The following is a 21130-nucleotide window of genomic DNA, read 5'->3' on the forward strand; positions in this document are numbered from 1 at the left end:
ACCAACCTTTAATGCTCTGCAGAAATCATAAACTCATGGGCTCTATCCAAATGGCAGTGCCTGTATTATTCAAAACAGTTTTAAAGTAGATGAAAAATCTTTGTTTAAAGTTGTATGCAAACTTTACTAACGAATTCAAAAAACACACACACAAGACGTGGTCTTTAGATTTCTTGCACAGTGAATATTGCCAAATACACAAATTTTAATCAAAAAGCGCATATCTCTAGAGTATGCAAACACTTAAACCACCATCCTTCTTACAGCGAATCATTACATCGAGATCTAGATTTCTTGAAAAATCTATATATATATATATATATATATATATAATTTAAATGAAATATATCCAGAAAGATAAGCGCTGAAACAATGCCGATTACTCTAACATCGTATCTTTATCATAAAGTCTATTCACATCCTGCTGGCTGCTTCACTTACAAAAGATAAAAATAGGGCTTGATGGACTGTGGGACCACCAAAAGACCTTTGTTAATCACAATGTGCGCTGCAGAGTAAACATATGCAGTCCTGCTGCCACCTGTAATGTATCTGTATTGGTAATTTTATAGATCAGCACTTGTACTTTTATTCAATTCTAAATGGAATAAGTATCCAGCATTGACAGAACATGTGTAATATGGTCATAAATGGCATGTCCACTCGGGTGGCAGAAATTTAGAGTAATTGTGCTTTGAGAATGTTGCTAGGAAGACCAAGCATTAGGAAATGCAGTAATCAATTCCCAAAAATAATAAGGCCTGAAGAACTGTCAGGAAATCCCATGTTCTCTACCATCTGTAAGGGCTGGTCATGCAGGTCAATCATTTCCCTGATGTGCAACGTGTGATCACCTATAATGTTGTCTGCCTCAAACTATGCAACAGTGAGGTGGGGATGTATCCCCATCTGCTCCATGGTAGCTTGCCATTGACATAGATTTAGGAGCTGCTTGCCTACAACGTCACTGGAGAAAAAGATCTTGGGATTAACTTGGGAGACTGACCTCTTCTGTTCTAGTGCCTTGCTGCTTCTACTCTTTCTCTGCCTGGATAATATTAGAGCCCTCCCTCCCTCCCCTAAAGACCATTCTAAAGGGTGCTCTCTTCTCATCGCATGCAGTATGCCGCTGTTTGTAAGATGCCCCAGGAGTTTTTCCCCTACTGATGGACTTGAAATGTTCCCCACACCTCAGCTTTCTTCTGGGATTTCTGCTCCCTCTCTTCAGGCTTGGTGGTTACTGCTGCTTGGGACAGAGGATCGGTGAAAATCCAGTGGAATCCCTCATGCCCTCCTACCTCTTCTTTCTGCCCTGTCAGGTTTTCTTTCTGCCTCCTCTTCCTACCACTGCTGCTCAGTGAAGTTCTGCATGCTGGTAGCTACGTCCCCCGAGTTCTCAGCTCCTAGCAGCTATTCTGTCTCCTCAGATTTAGCGAATCCATGATAAGATCCCTCCTAATCAATAGATTCTTGCAGAATCTGCTGCAGACATATCTTAAGAGGCAGCCAGGAGGTGCGCTGTACTGGCTTTAGCTCATCTACTCCTAGTATTGCTCTTGCCTTTTCCTTTCCACTCTATGCTTTCTCCTGCCCCTACGCCTTAGGAGAGGGAATACTGACAGTGCTACTTGAGCTGCTAGGTGTACTGGGATTTTCACTTTGAGCTGCCTTTCCCAAAGGAGGCTAAGATTTGCTTTTTTTCTCCTCCATAATAACTATAGCGCTTTCATCTTCCTCTCCGTGGCATGACGTAAATTTGACATAGCCGCTAGGTATGCCCATTGCATGCACACTGCCAATAGAAAGGGGTTGTTTATATTTTTAAAGTAAGAGTTGCCAACTCACCCCAGGTCAATCAAACAAACTGATCCAATCCTGGTTTTGCCCCATTGTATGCATGGAGTTGCAGTTTTGATTGTCCCATTGATTTGCTTTATACAGTCAGAACTACAACTCCATGCATGCAATAGGACAAAACCCAGGACTGACTGGATCAACCTGTTCAGTCAGCCTAAGGTGAGTTGGCAGCCCTAATTGAGTATTCCTTTTAACTACTCTCTCTCACACAGACACACACCAGTATGGAAACTGTCACATGGCAGTTATATACTAGGTACAAAATCTATGAAGGATACAATTATGCTAACTCATAATAAAATGTGTTTGGATGACTGGTGTGAATGGATGGAATGAGATTATATTAACATTGGTTTATGGTATATTGAATATTGTATAAATTTTGCATAAGTTCTTGTAAAACAATGTCTGTAAAAAATTTATATTGTAATTAAAATTGTATTGGAAGATGTAATAGATTTCTCTTGGTGCTTACACACATGGCAGTTATGCACATATTGGCAGAGACGACTGGAATACACACAGGCATATACTTCAGAAAAGTGCCACTCTGCCTAACAGTTAGTGCTAGTGAATGCCTGCCTGTACCTAATGCCTATGCCTAGATAAGCCTGCTGTTGCCTTTCCTAGTCACTAATATAACTAAAGTTTCAGGACACTTCTGTACTTTTAAAATCTCTAGTAACGGAGAATTTGCACTGAGCTTTGCTTTGCAGTGAATGTTAAAATGCAGTTACACTGTGTGCTCTGCTCAGTTCTCACTGTATAACATTAATAGCAAATTTAACAAAGCATGATTTTGGATACATTAACAAATGCTATGTGTATCTGTGTCTAACAAAAGGAAAGAAGAGCTACTAGAACTCAACTTTTTCTAATCCTAGTCCCTCTGTCTTTTTCAAATGTTTCCTTCAGCTCTGACAGCACTAATTCCTACTCTCGGTCCCACACAGCTATCAAAGGCAAAGTAGTGCCTGACTCAGTTACTTTTACTTTGAGCTTGAAAAAAAAAAAAAGAGGATACTAATGACAGCAAATAAATACCAAGTGGTCCATCCAGTCTACCCAGCAAGTTGCTCATGGTGGTAACTGCTGCTCCGTGCAGGTTACCTCCATTTGTGACTGCAATTCTGTGCAGGTTACTCATATGCCTTCCATTAAGAGTAGTACCTTCCGCTCTGTGCAGGTAATCCCATGCACACCTTCCTTTCCAACATCTAGCCTATAGGGATCTGTAGTGGTAAAGATTCTGAGCAACTTAAACATCTATGACAATGGAGGATATAATAGATCAGATTGACAAACTAAAGATTAACAAATCACTGGTACTAGATGGCATCCACTTCAGAGTTCAAAAGAACTAAAACAATGTATTAATCTGTAGCCTTTCATTTAAAATGGCCATAATTCCTGAAAAATGGAAGGGGGTCAATGTGATGCTCATTTTTAAAATTGCTGCAGGGATGATCCAGGAAACTATAGACCAGATAGCCTGGTGATAGTGCCCACCAATGGTGCTTCTACCATTGTTAGTACACAACAAAGGAAGAAGCTGTTCTTAAAAACAAAATCACTGCCCATATAGATAGACATGGCTTAATGGCGATGGTCAACATAGTTTTAGCAAGGGGTAGTCTTGTCTCACCAAACTTTTAGAACTATTTGAAGGTGTAAATAAACATATAGCTAGTTGCTATTTTATATCTGGACCCTTAGAAGTAAAATTTAAGACACTCATGCATGTGCACGTGTGTGCTTTTGCCGGTGCATGCACATGGACACATCGATCTTATAACATATTAGGGATGTGCAGAGGGACGCCATACGTTGCATTCGGGATTCGTATTCATCAGGGGGCAGATATGTTGCTTTTGGTAAGGGGGGCCCCCATTACGTTTATACGTTACTTCTTATTCGTTTCCCAGCTAAAATTAAAGAGTTTCAATGCATGGATGAGACAATGGTACACTGAAGAGGGTTTTAGGTTTGTTAGGAACTGGGCATCATTATTGGAAAAGGGGGGCTTTTTCCGAAAAGATAGGCTTGATCTTAGCCAGAGGGGAACCAGGCTGCTGGCACGAACCCTGAGCAAGATAGCACTGCTTTTAAATTAGATATTGAGGGAAACCTGACAGTCGCTCAGAAGTGCATGTTTCAGAATGATGTAACTCTGAAGGATTATAACAGACCAGTGAAGTTAGGACATCCAGATAAAGTGGTTGCAATAAATGCTAAACTGGGCCAGGTGCCAGATCAGACAGAGCAGAAAGATCCCAAACTATCTCTGCAAACTGATAAGCAGGGTCTGTGTAACCAGGGTACATATAACATCTAAATGATAGGATGGATCAAATTGGTGGAGGGGTGGCATTATATGTTAAAGAGAGCATTGAGTCAAACAGGATAAAAGGTTTGCAGGAAGCAAAATGCAATGTTGAATCTTTATGGATAAAATTTCCAATTGAAAAAGGGAATAAAATAGCAGTGGGGAGTGTGTTACTGTTAATCTGACCAGAATGAATAAACAATGACATGCTAAAAGAAATTAGGGAAGCCAACAAAATCAACAGCTCAGTAATAAAGGTTAATTTCATTTACCCCGGTATCGACTGGGTGAATGTCACATCAGGACCTGCTAGAGAGGTAAAGTTCCTGGATGAAATAAATGACTGCCTCATGGAGCTTCTGGTACAAGGGCCAACAAGAGGGGAATCTATTGTAGACTTATTCTCAAAATTATATTTATGTTTTCTTATCGAAATGTTGAAATGCAGTATGACTTATCATTATGTATCTTCCTTTCCAGGTGCCTTTCTTATTCCATATATTCTGTTCCTAATCATTGCTGGGATGCCATTGTTCTACATGGAGTTAGCACTGGGACAATATAACAGAGAAGGGGCTGCTACCATTTGGAAAATCTGCCCAGTTTTTAAAGGTATGTAGTTTTGTTTTATCATTGCATTTTTAAAAGTCACAAGGGGGACAATTTTCAAACTCTCAACCTACATTCAAAGTCAACTGTTAGACCTTGTATTTAATTATTAAAACCAAAGTATGCACTTTTGCTTTGAAAATTGCCAGGGTACAAAGTAAGGGTGTGCACGGAAAACGTTTGAAGTTTACAGATTTTTCAGTTTTTCAGTTTCCTGATTTGTTCAGTACATTCAGTTTGGATCATAAGCTCATTCATTTCCGTTTGTTAAAGGGGGAAGTAGTGCATCCTGTTTTTGTCTCTAACTTTGCTGCCAGGCATCAGCAGCAGAGGCAACAGCATCCCAAGACACCAAGAGTGGCACCAACAGCAGCATGAATAGCTCAAGCGAACATGAGAAAGGCAAAGCAGCACAAATAGTGGCATAAGCAACCCAAAGCACCAAAAGAGAGCAAAACAGCAGAGACAGTGGAATGAAGACCCCAAGGCATAGAGAGAGGGGTATGGCAACAAGGTAGCAATGACGGCCAGCAGGAGTAGCAAGAGTGGCACAAGATTCCTAGATATCCAAAGAGCAATAGGGAAGGAGAGAATAATAGGACTAGGGGGCATTCCATGAAGTTAGCAAGTAGCACATTTAAGACTAATCAGAGAAAATTCTTTCACTCACTGCACAATTAAACTCTGGAATTTGTTGCTGGTCCCGGGCCGTGCCCCGGTCCCTCCACCTACCCTGGGGGTGGCCCATGCCGTTTCCAGCATGCCCCGGGCCGGCAAGCCCTCCAGCGCGTCTCTCCTTCCTCGGGAGAGACGCCGACGCTCCGGCATGGCTGGCCCCGCTCCCTTGCATGCGCGCGCGCGGGGAGGAGCCCCATTTGAAGGGGCCAACGCGGGAAAACCTCTCCCGGGCTGAAGATGACGTCAGACGCCCTCAGGGTATAAGTTCCCTGCAGCTAGCTCTCTCCTGTGCCTTGCAACAAGGTTCCTGGTCTTCGGCCTGCTGTTGCTGTGTTCTGGTTTGCTCTTCGTCCTGCTTCTGCTTTGCCCTCCTCGCTGGATTGATTCTTCTGGACACCGACCCCTGGACTGGCTTTGGACCGCTCTCTGGACACCGACCTCTGGACTGGCTACGGACCGCTCTTGGACTCAGACTCCTGGACCGACTTTGGATTACCTACGACCTGCTGGAGGCGCCAGCCGTCCGGATCCCACGACCTGCAGGAGGCGCCTGCATCCGGACCATCTTCCACCTTCAAGGAGTCGCCTAAGTCCCAGCGGCCGTGTCCCTACGGGCTCCTCCTGGGGGGACCGGCTTCCAGGGTGAATCTCCTAAAGTCCCAGCGGCTGGACTCCTAAGGGCTCCTCCCAGGGGAGTGCCGGTCTCCAGGGTGAAGATTCTTCTATCACCAGGGTCCAACGTCGGCCATTCTCCCAGTGGGTACAGAGTCCTTGGTCGCATAGGACTCCATCGTGGTCCAGTATCTCAGCTTGCTCCGGGTCTCCGAACCGCCTCCAGGTTGGGACACTTGCTGCGGACCCCACAGCACTCCATCCTCTGTCCCAACCGGCCCAAGGGTCCACAAACATAACAAAAGGTTTGGATAAGTTCTTGGAGGAGAAATCATTAACTGCTATTAATCTCTGCGGTTCCTCCTGATTTCCCTTTTTCTCAGCCCAATGGACACCCACGTTGTATGGGAAATGCCAGCATTGGGTGTTGAATCGTTGGGGATCATTCGAGGAAAAGATTTATTTGTCTCTTCCCCTATTCTATTGCATCTCTTTCCCCGATTGTTTGGACTCCCCTGCTGAATCCTGTCACAGCACAGACATTGGCACTGGATATGGAAACCTTGCAGGCTGATGACGCTAGAGAGACAGCTTCCTTCATATTGCTGCGACTCCCAGTTTGAAAATCTCTAGTGGAAAAGGGAGTATCTGCCATTAATTGTCTGCAGATGGATGAAGTTGTCTTCTCTTTCTCAACCCATTGTGGACGTTCCAGTTTTCTCAACATGTTTCTCATCGCTAAGGCTGACCCAGGTTTACACTGGAGTCAATCTGGGAGGCTATATAAGGTCTGGGATTGTCCATAATGACTCAACTAAATCTTCTGGTCACTAAATATTCTGACATGGATGCTCGGGTTCAAGCTTTGGAAAGAATTTGAGATTTAGAAACTTTCCCAAGATTTCTTTAATACCACCTAAGGAAATGGTTAAAAGATATTTCTAGAAGTACTGAAAGTTCCTGAACAAGCTCTTATCTTCCTCCGTTTAAAAGGGAAGTTGGTATTTCTATTAGACCTCCATCTGCATCCTCATTGGAATTGGACAATATTTCTGCTATACTTGAAACTTCTGATGGTGAGGAGGTTATTCCTGCAACCTTAATAGTTTCTTTTGTTTTGGAACCAGATAGAGATTGGATATTGCATCAATTTTTTAGACATCGAACTGAGACTTTCCTTTATTAAAGGTTAGAGTCTTTCTGGATGTGGCTAGACAGATGCAGAAAAAAAGACAGCAACTTTTAGTTACGAGTCCTAGAGTTCTTCAGCCGGGAGCTTTTTTTTCCCCTTGAAATATCCGTGTAAATGTTGTGTTAAATATAGAGGTTTCCTATATATTTTTCCAGCCAGCACAATTATATCATTTCCTAAGTGATAAGATGATCCCTCCCATCCTGTAACTAATTAATATGATATTGTATAGGCAGAAGACTGTATTAATTGAGCCCCTGTTAGTGTTATATTTTCCTGTTTTTATTTCCTTGAATTGTCTGGATCCCTATATTGTGGAATTGGATTGCTATTGGAATAATTCTTAGAGCACGAAACAAGAGTATTTCTATCTTTTTTTTTTTTTTTGTTGTTGTCATTTTCTGTTTCCTTTCAAGAATTATTCTTGGATTCTGTAATATAAAATTGCATAAATAAAAAAAAGTAATAAAAATAAATATGCAGGTTTGACATGTGGGACTCTTATAGACTGATAATTATAAAATAATTAGACACCAAGGCACATGGTGTGTTCCCTGTGCCGTTGTATGACGTCTCTTTAATTTAATGAAGCAGACTCTGAATTAATGTGTGCTTGATCTGGTATTAGAGTGGGACTCTGCGTTATTTAATGATATTTTTTTCCCACCCCATGGGTTCTTTCTTAGTTACGTGGCACAGAGTATACAGGGTAGAAATCACCAGCTCTTACCCCTGCTGTTATTGTAGCCATGCAACTGTCAGCAGAGGGATGACAGCGAATCCTTTGACATAGCGACACTGACAACAGGCAACAGCCCACATAGTTTTCCCCTTCCTCTGTAATGTTTTTATAAACTTTGTCCTTCACTCTGAGAGAGAGCTTCAGAACTTGTCTGACTGAAATCCAACAAAGAAAATGAACAAAATGGTGAGTGATGCAATTAAGTTTTTCCTTAAGTTTCAGGAGGTCATGCTGGGATAGGTTGGTGCTTCACCATCATTAGGCCCCCTCCTCTCTTACCTGTTACTATCATGGCTCCACTCTGTTTCACTTGAAAAGGAAAACAAAATGTATTGTTTTCCTTTCCTCACCTATTATAATGTATCCAAAAATGAATTAAATTAACATTTTTAGAAGCTCCATTCATTTGATTTTGAAACAATAAATCAGACTGAAAATTCATGCATGATGTTTTGCTTCTGTTTGAAATGAGTGCACATCCTTATAATTTACCTGAGTAAATCGTTATTTACTCAAGTAAATGACTGAAAATTGTCCTAAAATTACAATAACCAAGGTGGTCATTTACTAGGCATTTTCCCCATACACAGAGAATGGAAGAAAAGTCTTGGTAAGTCAAGCTGTAAGATGGTAATGAATAGCGTCCACTCTCAGGCTATTCCCATTAGTCTGGAAGTGGATACTGTTAATTACCATCTTAGTTAATCCTAAATTTTCCCAAGCTTTTTCCAAACCCATGCATGTAAATTAAGGGGTGTTGCATGTAGGTTGGCTGAATGTGCTTAGGTGGATTTTGAGCTTCCTAAAACAGAGAGGAATATTAAAAAAAAACCCTTAAAATGACTAATTTATCCTGCTAAAGTTATATAGATAAGTTATCCTGAATATTCAGCTAGATTAATGTCCTGCTGAATATCCCTGAATAAAATTAACTGGCAGCCTTTAGACAGATAAATTTAAACCTAACCAGCTATCTTTGAATATTGCTGGTTATGTTTAACGTTAACCGGCTAAATGTACCCAGTTAACTTGTGGCTTAACTGTCTATATTCAAAGGAATATAGATGGTTAAGTAACTGAAATGTTCAGCACAGGCCTCGACCCCCATCTAATATGTGAAAAAGGATCTTGCCAGCGAGACGCTGTCTCCTCCTTCCCTGCCCCCACAGTCAACACTCCCTGTCCCCTCTCTGGTTGGAGAAAATTAGATTTGAAAGCCCTTTCTTCTTGCTCTCACCTCAAACCTAACCCTGTAATCTACCTAGTACCTTTCGAAACCTCTTCCAGTCACCGGGTTCACGACTCACTATGTCTGCTTTCGGTGGCATCCAGCACCGCTGTCAGGATACTACACATGTAACTTTAGTATGCATGTTTCTTTTATTATACAAAGTATGCACACAACCAGCAGACACAGAATACACAACCTGTGCCATCATTTTGAAATGCATAAAGTTATAAATGTATATTTAACCATATAACAATATTCAAACACAATTTAGACAGGTATCTTGTGCTTGGGAATCAACTTGTTTTGTGTGTACTTAACAGTATGTTTGTGGCGCAGCAACCAACAAAGCTAACTATATGTTAAAGGTAATTTGGAAAAGCAGGGATGATAAATTCATAGATGATGCCTCTCTATAGAAGTCTGGTGTGCTTACCCTTGGAATACTTTCTGCAGCTTTGGTCACCTCATCTCAGAAAAGACGAGGCAGAGCTTCAGAAGATGCATAGAAGGGCAAATAGGGTAAAAAACTGGGGCATCTTTCAGATGAAAGTTTGAGAAACAGCTTTTTAGCTTGATAAAAAGATGATTCTGGTGGGGAGTGCATGATCGAGGTCTTTAAGATCATAAGCAGAAAACAGCAAAGTAGAAGTAAGTGCTGTAGTTAGCAACACGATTCATCTCTCCCAGCAGCTGAGAGAAATATCACTGAAGTGATATTCCATTTTCTATGGAGTCCGGTTTGGATTGGTTGCATTTTGTGCTTTCTGTTGTCGATAGAGGTTTTTGTGCAGTGATCCCATAGCCAACTTGATAGTCAAAACTTATGGAAAAGTTGGAACTTTTACAATGTCTACAAAGAACTCCATTTTCATAATATTTGTATATGCATGAAAAGAGGCATTGCTGCTTTGAAATATCCAAATGAATGGCTTTATAATAGCACTTAGTTTTTACCACGGCAGTAACTCACTTTCAGAATGATTAGAAAAGCTCCTGGACAATTGGGAAAACAGCTACTATGCAGATCATGTAAACATAAGAAAGATACCAAGCTGAGTCAGACCAATGATCCTTGCCTCTGACAGTGGCCCATCTGAATTGCCGGGAAGCACCTGATAATCTGCAGTATGAAAGTCTCTTTTGTGGTGTTCTCCACAAGAATAAAAGGGTGGAGAAATCACCTTTATTTATGGAACTGGCCTTCATAAACTTGTCCCAACCTTTATTAAACTCGTTATATTATTAGCCTTACCCCCCATTTACTAGATGCAAGTCCCATAGCTTACGTATGTGCTGACTGAAAAAAATACTTTCTTAATGTTGTGTTAAATCTACTATCTAGGATAATGTTGGCCGTTGCTTTTAATAAGGAATTACAATTGATTCTGTGGTGCAGAAATGACCATGAACCATTGACCAGCAGCACGGTAATGTGAAAAAGGAACAGCGATTCTGTGCATTGACATTTTCATTTTCTGGCCTGGTGACGTTTGGAACTCTAGTCTGGAACTGTTTTCTCAACCTTTTGTATGCCAGGGACAGGGCTAGCTCTCTTCCTTAAATTATGCTGCGGCACTGATGAGTGCGTGTGTGTTTGTGTAGTGCGGGGATGGGCAGTGGGGAAGGATACAGTCCCTCGCGCTCTCTCCCAGTCTTTTATCTCACGGCTCAGCCATGCAGTTGTCTTGTGGCATTTTAAGAAGGTAACTACCCAGTTTAAGCATTTCTCTTTTTCCCTCCCCTTCATTCAGCTGTCAGCTCATCATAGAAAATAAGAGATCCCTTTCTCTCCCTCCCTGCTGCAGCCAGCAACATTACTAGAATGAATTCTCCTGCCCTAGGGGCCATTCCCAAGGATGGGTTTCTAGGCGGGGAGCAACTGCCGCTGCAAGTTAATGAGTCAGCATCTGCTCTGACTGTGGGCCCTGCCCGAGCCCTGAGAGTGGAACAGACTAACATTCAGCTGCTCCTGCCCCCAACTAGAAGAAAAGGTCCATAGGGGAGGGAAGGGTTAAGGAAAAGTCAGGGTGCAGTGAGGTGTGCGCAGCACTGTTCAGTGCCGCTATCTCCCCAGCATCCTCTGCAGGATTCATTTACTTATTTTGCTTTAGTTTAGCTTCCCTTAGCACCGCTTTTACCCCTGCTCATCTAGTGGTCCAGAGCTTACTATGATTTTCCGTAAGGAATATTCAATCCCCAGCAGAAAGTATTGCAATCTATAGAGGTCTGCGTTAGAACTCTCACCCTGCTTTACAGTAATGTCATTTCGTTCATTTTTTTAGTTTTATCACTGTGAAATGTTTCCTTCTCTACCTATTTTTTTTTTTTTTATTTGCAATTTATTAAATTTCTTACATTCATTATACATGAAATTAAAAGAAAATAATATGTTACATCACATATCATAATTTAACCTAACAATACAGGAAATCTCTTGTAACAAACTATACAGACCCCATTATCTGGGTGGGAGCCTTTTTCTAGAATAACAATAAAGGTAAATATGACCCATTCATATTTCAGCGAGATTCATCACTTTACTTATATCAAACTTAACTCTAAATAGGGCTGTAACCAATTAGCCACTTTTATCTTGAAGAAAAATTTCCAAGTGCCCTGGGTCAACGAAAACAAACTTATTTTTTTGATATAAAATCATACATTTACAGGGGTACTTTAAAAAGAATGTGGCTCCAAGAGCCAGTACTCTCTGTTTCATTTCCAAAAATTGTTTCCTTCTGTGTTGGGTTGCCCTTGACATGTCAGGAAACATTTGCATCGTTTGCCCACAAAAAGCAATGTTTTTATTTAGAAAATACTTTTGTAGAACCAGATTTTTCTGGCTCTCTAATGCAAATACCACCACTAGGGTTGATCTTATCTGGATATTATCCACCGAAGCCTCCAAAAAAGATGTCAAATTGGGGCTTTCTGGTTGGAGTATATCCATTTCACCATCATTCTTTGCAAGATTTTTTTTTCACATTTGATACATAATACAAATTAGAGGTAATTATTTCCTCAGAAATGCCCAAAATTTCTTTTGAGTATTTCTTAAACAATTCCTTAGCAGACAATAATCTGGTTATAGGAAAATTCAATATACGAAGATTTTTTTTTTCTCAGTACATTATCTATATTTCCCATTTGTCTATATATCATTAATGTATCCTTCATAAATGCTGAACCTGACGCTTGAATAGTGGCTACTTGGGCGGTTACAACCTCACCAGTTGCCTCTAAATTTTTCAGTCTTTTTTCATGATCCTCTAGGGCTCTCTTAGTATCTGTAGAAAAAACAGTGGCTAAATTCATGAATTGGACTAATCTCCTATCCATGTTGGTGACAGCCCTCCATATATCAGTTAGGGAAATGTTTTCAGGTTCAGGTAGGCTTGATCCCAAATTCAGGAGGGGTCCTTGGATGCCCTCTTTTGCAGTATTCTCTCCTCCTACTGCTCCCAAAGCCATATCCTGGACTTCAAACTCTGCCCCTGAACTGTTAGCAGTTTTTTTTGCCTTTTGGGGAGAGCCCACAGTTACTTCTATGGGCTCCCTTCCAGCCAGGGGGGAAATAGATGTTTGATTCTGGGGTGGACTCCCGGATTCCCCTGATGAAAAAGATATTTCAGTGGCCAGTTCTCTCATATTGTAACTCACCCTCCGTTGAAGATGAGCATCCATAGGGCCTCGAACTTCCTTTACCGTCGGCGTTGAAGTTTTAACCTTCCTCTTCCTCCCCATCAGTTGTTACTTCTTCCAAAGCAGATTTGAAAAAACACCCAGGGGTGCGCCCCTTTGGCGCGCGGCTTCGGCAGCGCGCCGGCAGCTGCGCGCCGCTGTGTCGGTCTTATATAGCCACAGCAGGTCCCACTGACGTCGGGGTGGGCGGAGCTCCGATCTCACACGGCTCCTTCCGGGGTTTGGTCCGTCTGCCCTGTGTCGTCCTTCCTCGCACCGGCAGGCTCCCAGGTAAACGCCGCTGTGTCGGTCTTATATAGCCACAGCAGGTCCCACTGACGTCGGGGTGGGCGGAGCTCCGATCTCACACGGCTCCTTCCGGGGTTTGGTCCGTCTGCCCCGTGTCCTCCTTCCTCGCACCGGCAGGCTCCCAGGTAAACGCCGCTGTGTCGGTCTTATATAGCCACAGCAGGTCCCACTGACGTCGGGGTGGGCGGAGCTCCGATCTCACACGGCTCCTTCCGGGGTTTGGTCCGTCTGCCCCGTGTCCTCCTTCCTCGCACCGGCAGGCTCCCAGGTAAACGCCGCTGTGTCGGTCTTATATAGCCACAGCAGGTCCCACTGACGTCGGGGTGGGCGGAGCTCCGATCTCACACGGCTCCTTCCGGGATTTGGTCCGTCTGCCCCGTGTCCTCCTTCCTCGCACCGGCAGGCTCCTTCTCTACCTATTTAACCTCAGTATTAGAGGAACATTGTTAACCCCTTAAGCGAATTTTCAAACTGCCTGTTTACTAGAAAATGACCCAAGATTTTACTGTGTTTATATGTAACGTGCCTACGTAACCTTTCAGGGAGAAACTAACTGCACCGTTTCTTTTTGAATATTAGCAAGAGTGAAGTTCTTGCATTAAATATCCATATATTTTGCACCTATTTGTGTGGGCAATATAAAGAGAAGACAAAATAGCACACACACACATTTGAAAATTAAAAGGTAAAGTTTCAGAGTTGCGCGCATACAAATGCATGATGCATGAACAAATAGCACATATTTCTATAAAGACTATTTTATAAACCTCAAACAAACGTGAAAGTGATTATACACAAGTATATTTGCTCATATAAAAAGGGGTGGGCCAGAAGCATTCCAGGCCAGGGCCAGCATTTACACGTATAAGTTACTGTTTTAGAACCTGCAAAGCAACGCGCGCACGTGTGTTACCTGCATGTATTTATACCTGCTAATTATCTGCTGTAAGTGAGAATAAAATTCTTTACAGCCACATACTGACTGCGTGAGGGGTCGGGGTAAACAGGGGAATTCAGGCTGAAGAACCAGGAGGGTTTTTCCAGGCTTCTCCAGCTATCTGACTTTGCTGGATAAAGTAGCATTTTTAAGACTTGCCTGACTAAATAGCAGACGGATAAATCGGAACCTATCTGCATAAGTGGAGTATGTATTCACGTGTTTAGTTTACATGCCCGCACATGTTGCAGGATACCTTTGCACATATTCCATAACCTGCATATATCATACACATGCAGGTTATAACATACAGGAGTAGATTTGTGCGTGCCAATATGCACGTGTATATGGGTGTGGGTGCAACTGTTTGAATGTAATCCTCCTTTTAATACTACCAGAGAGTGTTCTCCTAAGAAATGTATAAATTCATCTTTACGTAGCATATTAATTATCAAATACTGTTGTAGATTAGCACTACCATTTCAGATACTGAAAGTTAATTAGCTGTGGATTTCAGCAAAACTGAGATAGTTGGCTAATATTGCTTGCTGCTCCTTTTTCTGTGTTCTTTCCACTATCAATAAATGTGTTTTATGCTTTTGATCTCTCCAAGCCCTCTAGGCTTTTACCTGTCAGGAAATATGTGTGGCTAGTTTATGGGAGAGTCCATATCAGTAACAGTAATTTTGGGTTCTGTTATCTCATGAAATGCCAGAGATCTAACATATCTTACTTTCTAGAAGAGACAAAACTGAAGCAAAGCCTGACAAATGCATTTTTTATTTTGCTGCAGGTGTGGGCTATGCTGTGATACTCATAGCTCTCTATGTGGGTTTCTACTACAACGTCATCATTGCTTGGTCTTTGTACTACCTGTTTTCATCCTTCACGTCTGATCTTCCTTGGATGAAATGTGGCCACAACTGGAATAGTGAAAACTGTACAGACCCCAAGCTCCTGAATGGATCGCTCCTTAGAAATGGTTCCAAGTATTCCAAGTTCAAAATCACTCCTGCTGCTGAGTTTTATGAGTAAGTGATGGCTCCTGACATTTCAAAAGCCCCTTCAAGTTTGTTTTATGTTTTATCCCGTTACAGATTTTTTTTTCTTGTTGTTTTCATTGATTATTGAAGAATATGTTCATATTCAAAGCAGTATTGATTCTACCTCATCTAACATTTAGGGGACCCGTGCGCTAAAACTTGTGCTAAAAATGTTAGTCTGGGCAATACAAATAATTTAAAAGTGAATTTTCAAAGATTCGCGTACATATAAAATAGCAGATGCATGTGCAATGTTTGCTTGCATAAAGGCTGTTTTATAAACCTCAAATATACACATGCAAGCAATTCTGCACGAATGCATTGGCTCATATAAAAAAGGGGCAGGCTAGGGGACGTTCCAACGGGGCCAACATTTAAGCATAACCTGCCAAAGTGAGGCATGCATGTATGTTACATGCGCATATTTACACCTGCTAATCATCTGGTGTAAGTGAGAATAAAAGTCTTTACAGCCAAATATTGACTGTGTCGGGGGTCCGAGTAAACTGGGGGGAGTTCAGGCTGAAAAACCAAGACCTAGAGATAGACTGGGCAAACTGGTGGACTAATTGGTAAAACTGGGAATTTCCTTCACGTGTGCATGGCATAAAATGTGATGACTTACATGCGTAAAAGCAGACAAGTGCTAAGGAAAATATGCAAAGTTAAATCTCCTCATGTAAATGATTAAACTTAGGAGCACAAATACTCATAGGAGATTTGAGCCACTTAGCCAGATAAGTCTCAAAAACTGCTACTTCTCTGGTTAAGTAGTATAGGCGGATAAGTGTTAAAATGTAAGATACAGCTATGTTGAAAATACATGCCACGTATCTTTTAGATAAGTGAGCATGTTGGATAGGTTTAAGCGTGCTTTATACAGTGTGAGCACATTTGTGTGCATGATAGGAAATACGTGCAATTTCATGTCTGCGCCCATCAATGTGTGTTCATTGGTGCACTTACATAAATATTAAAGTTATCCTCCCTGAGTACAATTTTCAAACCAATGTATCTGTGTTAACATGCCTAGATTGCCCTGTCTGAAAATTGTCCTACTCTAGTCAGCTAAAGATAGGCACAGGCTTCCACAATGTGCACACCTTTAACCAGATTGTGAGGAAGCGTTCCAAGGCTCGTGTTTAAAAGTACACATGCTGTTTTACCCGTCTTGGCCATCTGCATAAACTAGTAGGTGCAATGCACATGGGCACTTTTAGCACAGGCACTGTATACTTACTTACAAAGGGAAACTACCCAGCATGTGCAGTAAAACCATCCACATGCTTTACAACTAAGCAGACTATTTCAAAATTGCTCCTGTGTGAGGTTATTTTATAATGGCCTGTATAATTTGCTGGCAAATACCCACATAAGTTAAACCAAAGTGAACTTATCTATGTAAGTTTACTTGGAAAAGAATCATACCAAAACTATCTGCTGAAAGTTATACCTGCTTATTATTGTGTGGTAACAGTTTCGGTGTACATTTTGTACTTAAATGCAAACCCTTCTCTAATTCTGTCCCTGGAAATGCCTCCGGGCAATCTGAGTACATTTATGTGCATACAGGGCTTATGCAAGTAAATATATCCACATATCATGTGGTTAATATTATTGCAGGTTAAACCACTGTTTTATCCATGGAAATGGTTTTGAAAATTCCCTCTTAGGAGGAAATATATATAACTCAATTTTAGTGGCCTTTTGTAAAATTGGCCATTCATTATGTGGATACAATTAGAGATGTATGTCAGATTAGTGCATAAATTTGCCCAGATGGAGAGGAAGGCATTATTCGGAAGGGGACATATGGGGGGGGGGGGGGGGGGGGGATTTACCTGTTTACTTTCTAGCATTCAGCAGTACGCCCATAACTTTTCAGGAGAATTGTATACACACCAAATAGTGGGAGTTTTGGTGGGAATAATTTTAAAAGCAGGTTTATACGTTTGTTTGCTTTGAAAATTGGTATAATTTAGGTGCATTTCTACTGACTTCCTTGTCTGTGCTGTCTGAAAATTACTCTCAATGTAGATGCTAAAATTACATTTATTGGGCAAATTACTAAATTTTAGCATGTACAAGTTAAGAAATTAGCTTAATAGTATAGTTGTAAAGTATGCTTGCCCTTCCTGAAATTTGAAATATCTCAAAGCCCGCATCCACCAAAAACCTTAAATGTCAATATTTTTATCTTTTTATCTTTTTGTTTTTTATATTAAATCTTCATTAATTTATTGTAAAAACAAATATAAGGTGTAAGGTGGTCGTTTCATAAATATGACAAGGTACCATCCAGGTTACCCATATCTTTAATTTTAATGCTGAACGAACCACCGTCCACCCACTTATTTTAAATGTATCAAAAAACTTTTAAATGCTTTTATCAAAAAGCTCAGAAATTCAAACTTCAAAAATGGGAACAGGGCCCAAATACATTTCATTTGTTTCATAGGGGATCATCTCAGTTCTTGTATCTCCTTGTAACCTTTCTCAAATGTACTTATCCATATGTTATTTTGAATCTTAAACCGGCTCACTCACAAAGTGCTGCTTTAATTTTCTTCCAAAATGGCGGTTTGAATTTCTCAGCGTCATGACCAGAGTTATCTACATAAGTTAGGAGGTTTACTCCGCTTCTCCTGGAAATGCATCCAAGCTATACAGCTAAATTCTAACCACACGCTGCTTTCAATATTGCTGATTAGCCATTTAGAGAGTTTTGCCACATTCAACCACTTATCTGGATAAATTATTAGTAGATAAGTTGTCAACTGGCTATAAAAAAAGAGACATTCCAGAGAGAGATTTAATTATCCAGCTAACTTAGCTGAATTTCAGATATATCTGGCTAAGCTAGTGAGATAACTTTACGACTGCTTCAACACAAACATTCAAACTTATCTACTGGCCAGGAAATCCCGAACCTCTGGCACCAGCTGGGTCTAGCCCTTCAGCTCTCCCCCCTCCCTCCTTATTAAAGATGCTATAAATATGGCCTTCTCGCCCCCCCCCCAAACATTCCTCACATTGCCTCCTCCCCCTGAAGCTCTCCCACCACTCGCACACATTGAATATGTACTATACTCTGATAGAGTGTGCTTCCACCGTTGTTACCCGAGTAATGCTGGAAGCTCCCGGGATCATATTCCTCACACTGCCACCCTCCCCCGGAAGCTCTCCCACCACTCGCATGCATTTTATGTATTTATTTATTTATTTATTTATTTATTTAGAATTTTTATATACCGACATTCTCGATAGACATATCGAATCAGGTCAGTTTCCATAAAACAAAACAGTCGCTGATAAGGCGTTACATAGAACATGAGAACGTAGATATAAAACACACACATTGAATATGTACTGAATATGTACTATACTCTGATAGAGTGTGCTTCCACCGTTGTTACCCGAGTAATGCTGGAAGCTCCCCAGATCATATTCCTCACACTGCCACCCTCCCCCTGAAGCTCTCCCACCACTTGCACGCATTGAATATGTACTATACTCTGATAGAGTGTGTAAGAATGGTTTTGGGGAGTGAGAAGGCCATATTTATGGCATTTTTAGTGGGGAGGGGGGGAAAGAGGGCTGGTGGACCAGGCCAGCTGACATCAACAGCTATTTATTTTAAATTATTCACGGGGTATGGAAGGGTCCTGGCCAGTGGGTGGGTTTGAATGTTTGCGGTGGGGTGTAGAAATTGGGCTTGTGTTTGTTTGTTTTTTAATGAGTAGCAAATTATCTGCCACATAAAGCCAGTTAATTTTAGGCCTAATTGGCCATGGATAAACTTAGTATATTCATCAGAATGTTTATCCCACTGAATGTACGGGATAAGTTATCTGGCTAAGTTTAACTTGATATTTTGTCTACTACCTGGCTTACTGAATATGGACCTTGATATACGTTCTTCTTAACATGAGACATGGATTTTAATGACTTTTAAAATTTGTTTGACAGTCTCTGGGAAGTGCTCCAGTTATACATACATAAATATGTATATATAAATATTTAGATTTTACTATCAAAGAATTAGTAGTTGCTGAAGAAAACAATTCCAGGAAATAACATTTAGTTTTAATCATAAACCTTTGAAGTCTTTGATTTTATTTTAATGTTTGACCAATATGCTCTCAGTAAAATGTTTGAAAGAGTTTTGGTATGCAATTTATTGTTTGTGAACTCCATCCAGATGCAATCACAGCTGTAGCAAAGATTTTTTTTTAAACAATTAAAAGTGGTACGTAGATTCAGATGCAGGAAATCAGGTAGTATAGTAGTTGAGACTTTTAAGAACCATGTAATTTGTTTGAAGAAACCTCTTAATTATGTCTTATTATTTCCCTTCAAGAGATGCTTTAACATGTCATGAAGAAGGAAACTGGAAGAGTGTACATTGCTGATACAATCACTGAGGATAAATGAAACTAAAATGTTTGTACTAATAATGTTGCTGTAGTTCATAGATGTTTATTATAGAACAATTATAGGCATTTGAAAAATTCTGATTTATGTGGAAGGAAAAATATTTAGGCTTTTTGTTCGGTGAAGCTTTTCTGTATTTTTTTTTCTCTCAAGTTCTTTTCATGCTGGATACTTTTGTTAAGGGTATTTTATTTTTTAAAATCATGGAAAGAGGGGTGAAGATCTAGATAAGACAGATGAAGATGTGTCCAAATAAGGCAGAACATTACAGATCCATCTCCAGTATCCCTTGTTTAATGAAAATGATTGAGAGAATGGTATTCTGTCAATTACAAGATTTTCTCCAGGAACCCAGATCCCTGGATTCGAGAACAGTTTACACCTAGGTCAAGCTGGGTGGCACAAAGCAGCAGCGAGAGTGTCAAAAGCACACCACAGCTTCAAAAGAGAACACCAATAACAGTTGCATGAACCCTCGAAGGCAGCACCACAGGCAAAGTGGCATCAACATCCTACAGCACAATGAAGGGGGAACATAGCAAGCAGAAAGACTAGCACCAACACACTGAGGAACCATGAGAGTGGCAAGAACACCACAAGGAGTAGAGTGGGTCATCTGGTGTATGGCAGCAAGGCAGAGTGGCAGAAAGTTGATAGGGGCAAGACAGGGTGGCAGAGCGGAGATAGTCTGGTCCCTGTGGTTTTGATAGGGGCAAGACAGGCTCACAGAGCTGAGGTAGTCAGGACCCTGCGGTTTTGATAGGGGCAAGACAGGCTGGCCTTGGGGAGAGTTCCCTTTCCTTTGTGCAGAAAAGGGCTCCCTAGAATGGGTTTGCCCCTAGAGTGTGGTGGTTCCCTTGGCATCTAGTGAGCTCTCGCTGGTCTTTTAAAATCTGGTGGACGTAGCAGATATACAAATGAGAATTTTGAAGACAGAGGCGGAGGAGGTTTCCATGTCAATAGCCGTTCTGGTTCAACATGGGTCAGCAGGTACTAAGAGGCTACACCTGGGGAGAGTTCCTTTTCCTTTGTGCAGGAAAGGGCTCCCTGAAATGGGTTCACCCCAGAGTGGGGCCTAAGCCTTCAAAGTATGGCGAGTCAACGTGGAGGAGATTTCCATGTGAACAGCGGTTCTAGTTCAACATGGGTCAGCGGGTACTAAGAGATAGTCAACACCCGGGGATAGTTCCCTTTCCTTTGTGCAGGAAAGGGCTCCCTAGAATGGGTTGGCCCCTAGAGTGGGGCATGAGCCTTCATAGTGTGGCAATTTGACGTGGAGGAGGTTTCCATGTGAACAGTGGTTCTGGTTCAACATGAGTCAGCGGGTACTAAGAGAGAGGCTACACCTGGGGACAGTTCCCTTTCCTTTGAGCAGGAAAGGGCTTTCTAGAATGAGTGGGGCCCAAGCCTTCAAAGTGTGGTGAAGTGGAGGAGGTTTCCATATGAACAGTGGTTCTGCTTCAATATGGGTCAGCGAGT

General features: G+C 41.4%; 1 protein-coding gene across 1 annotated transcript in view; it reads left to right on the plus strand.

The window, feature by feature from the left end:
• SLC6A2 (solute carrier family 6 member 2) overlaps positions 1-21130 on the plus strand; it is a 415085-nt gene that overhangs the window by 76940 nt on the left and 317015 nt on the right. The window contains exons 5-6 of the mRNA XM_029608577.1: positions 4664-4795; positions 14968-15205. Coding sequence (XP_029464437.1) covers positions 4664-4795; positions 14968-15205 — 370 coding nt within the window. The remainder of the gene's footprint in view (positions 1-4663; positions 4796-14967; positions 15206-21130) is intronic.

The sequence above is a fragment of the Rhinatrema bivittatum genome, chromosome 7 (assembly GCF_901001135.1).
Source record: "Rhinatrema bivittatum chromosome 7, aRhiBiv1.1, whole genome shotgun sequence".
NCBI lineage: Eukaryota > Metazoa > Chordata > Amphibia > Gymnophiona > Rhinatrematidae > Rhinatrema > Rhinatrema bivittatum.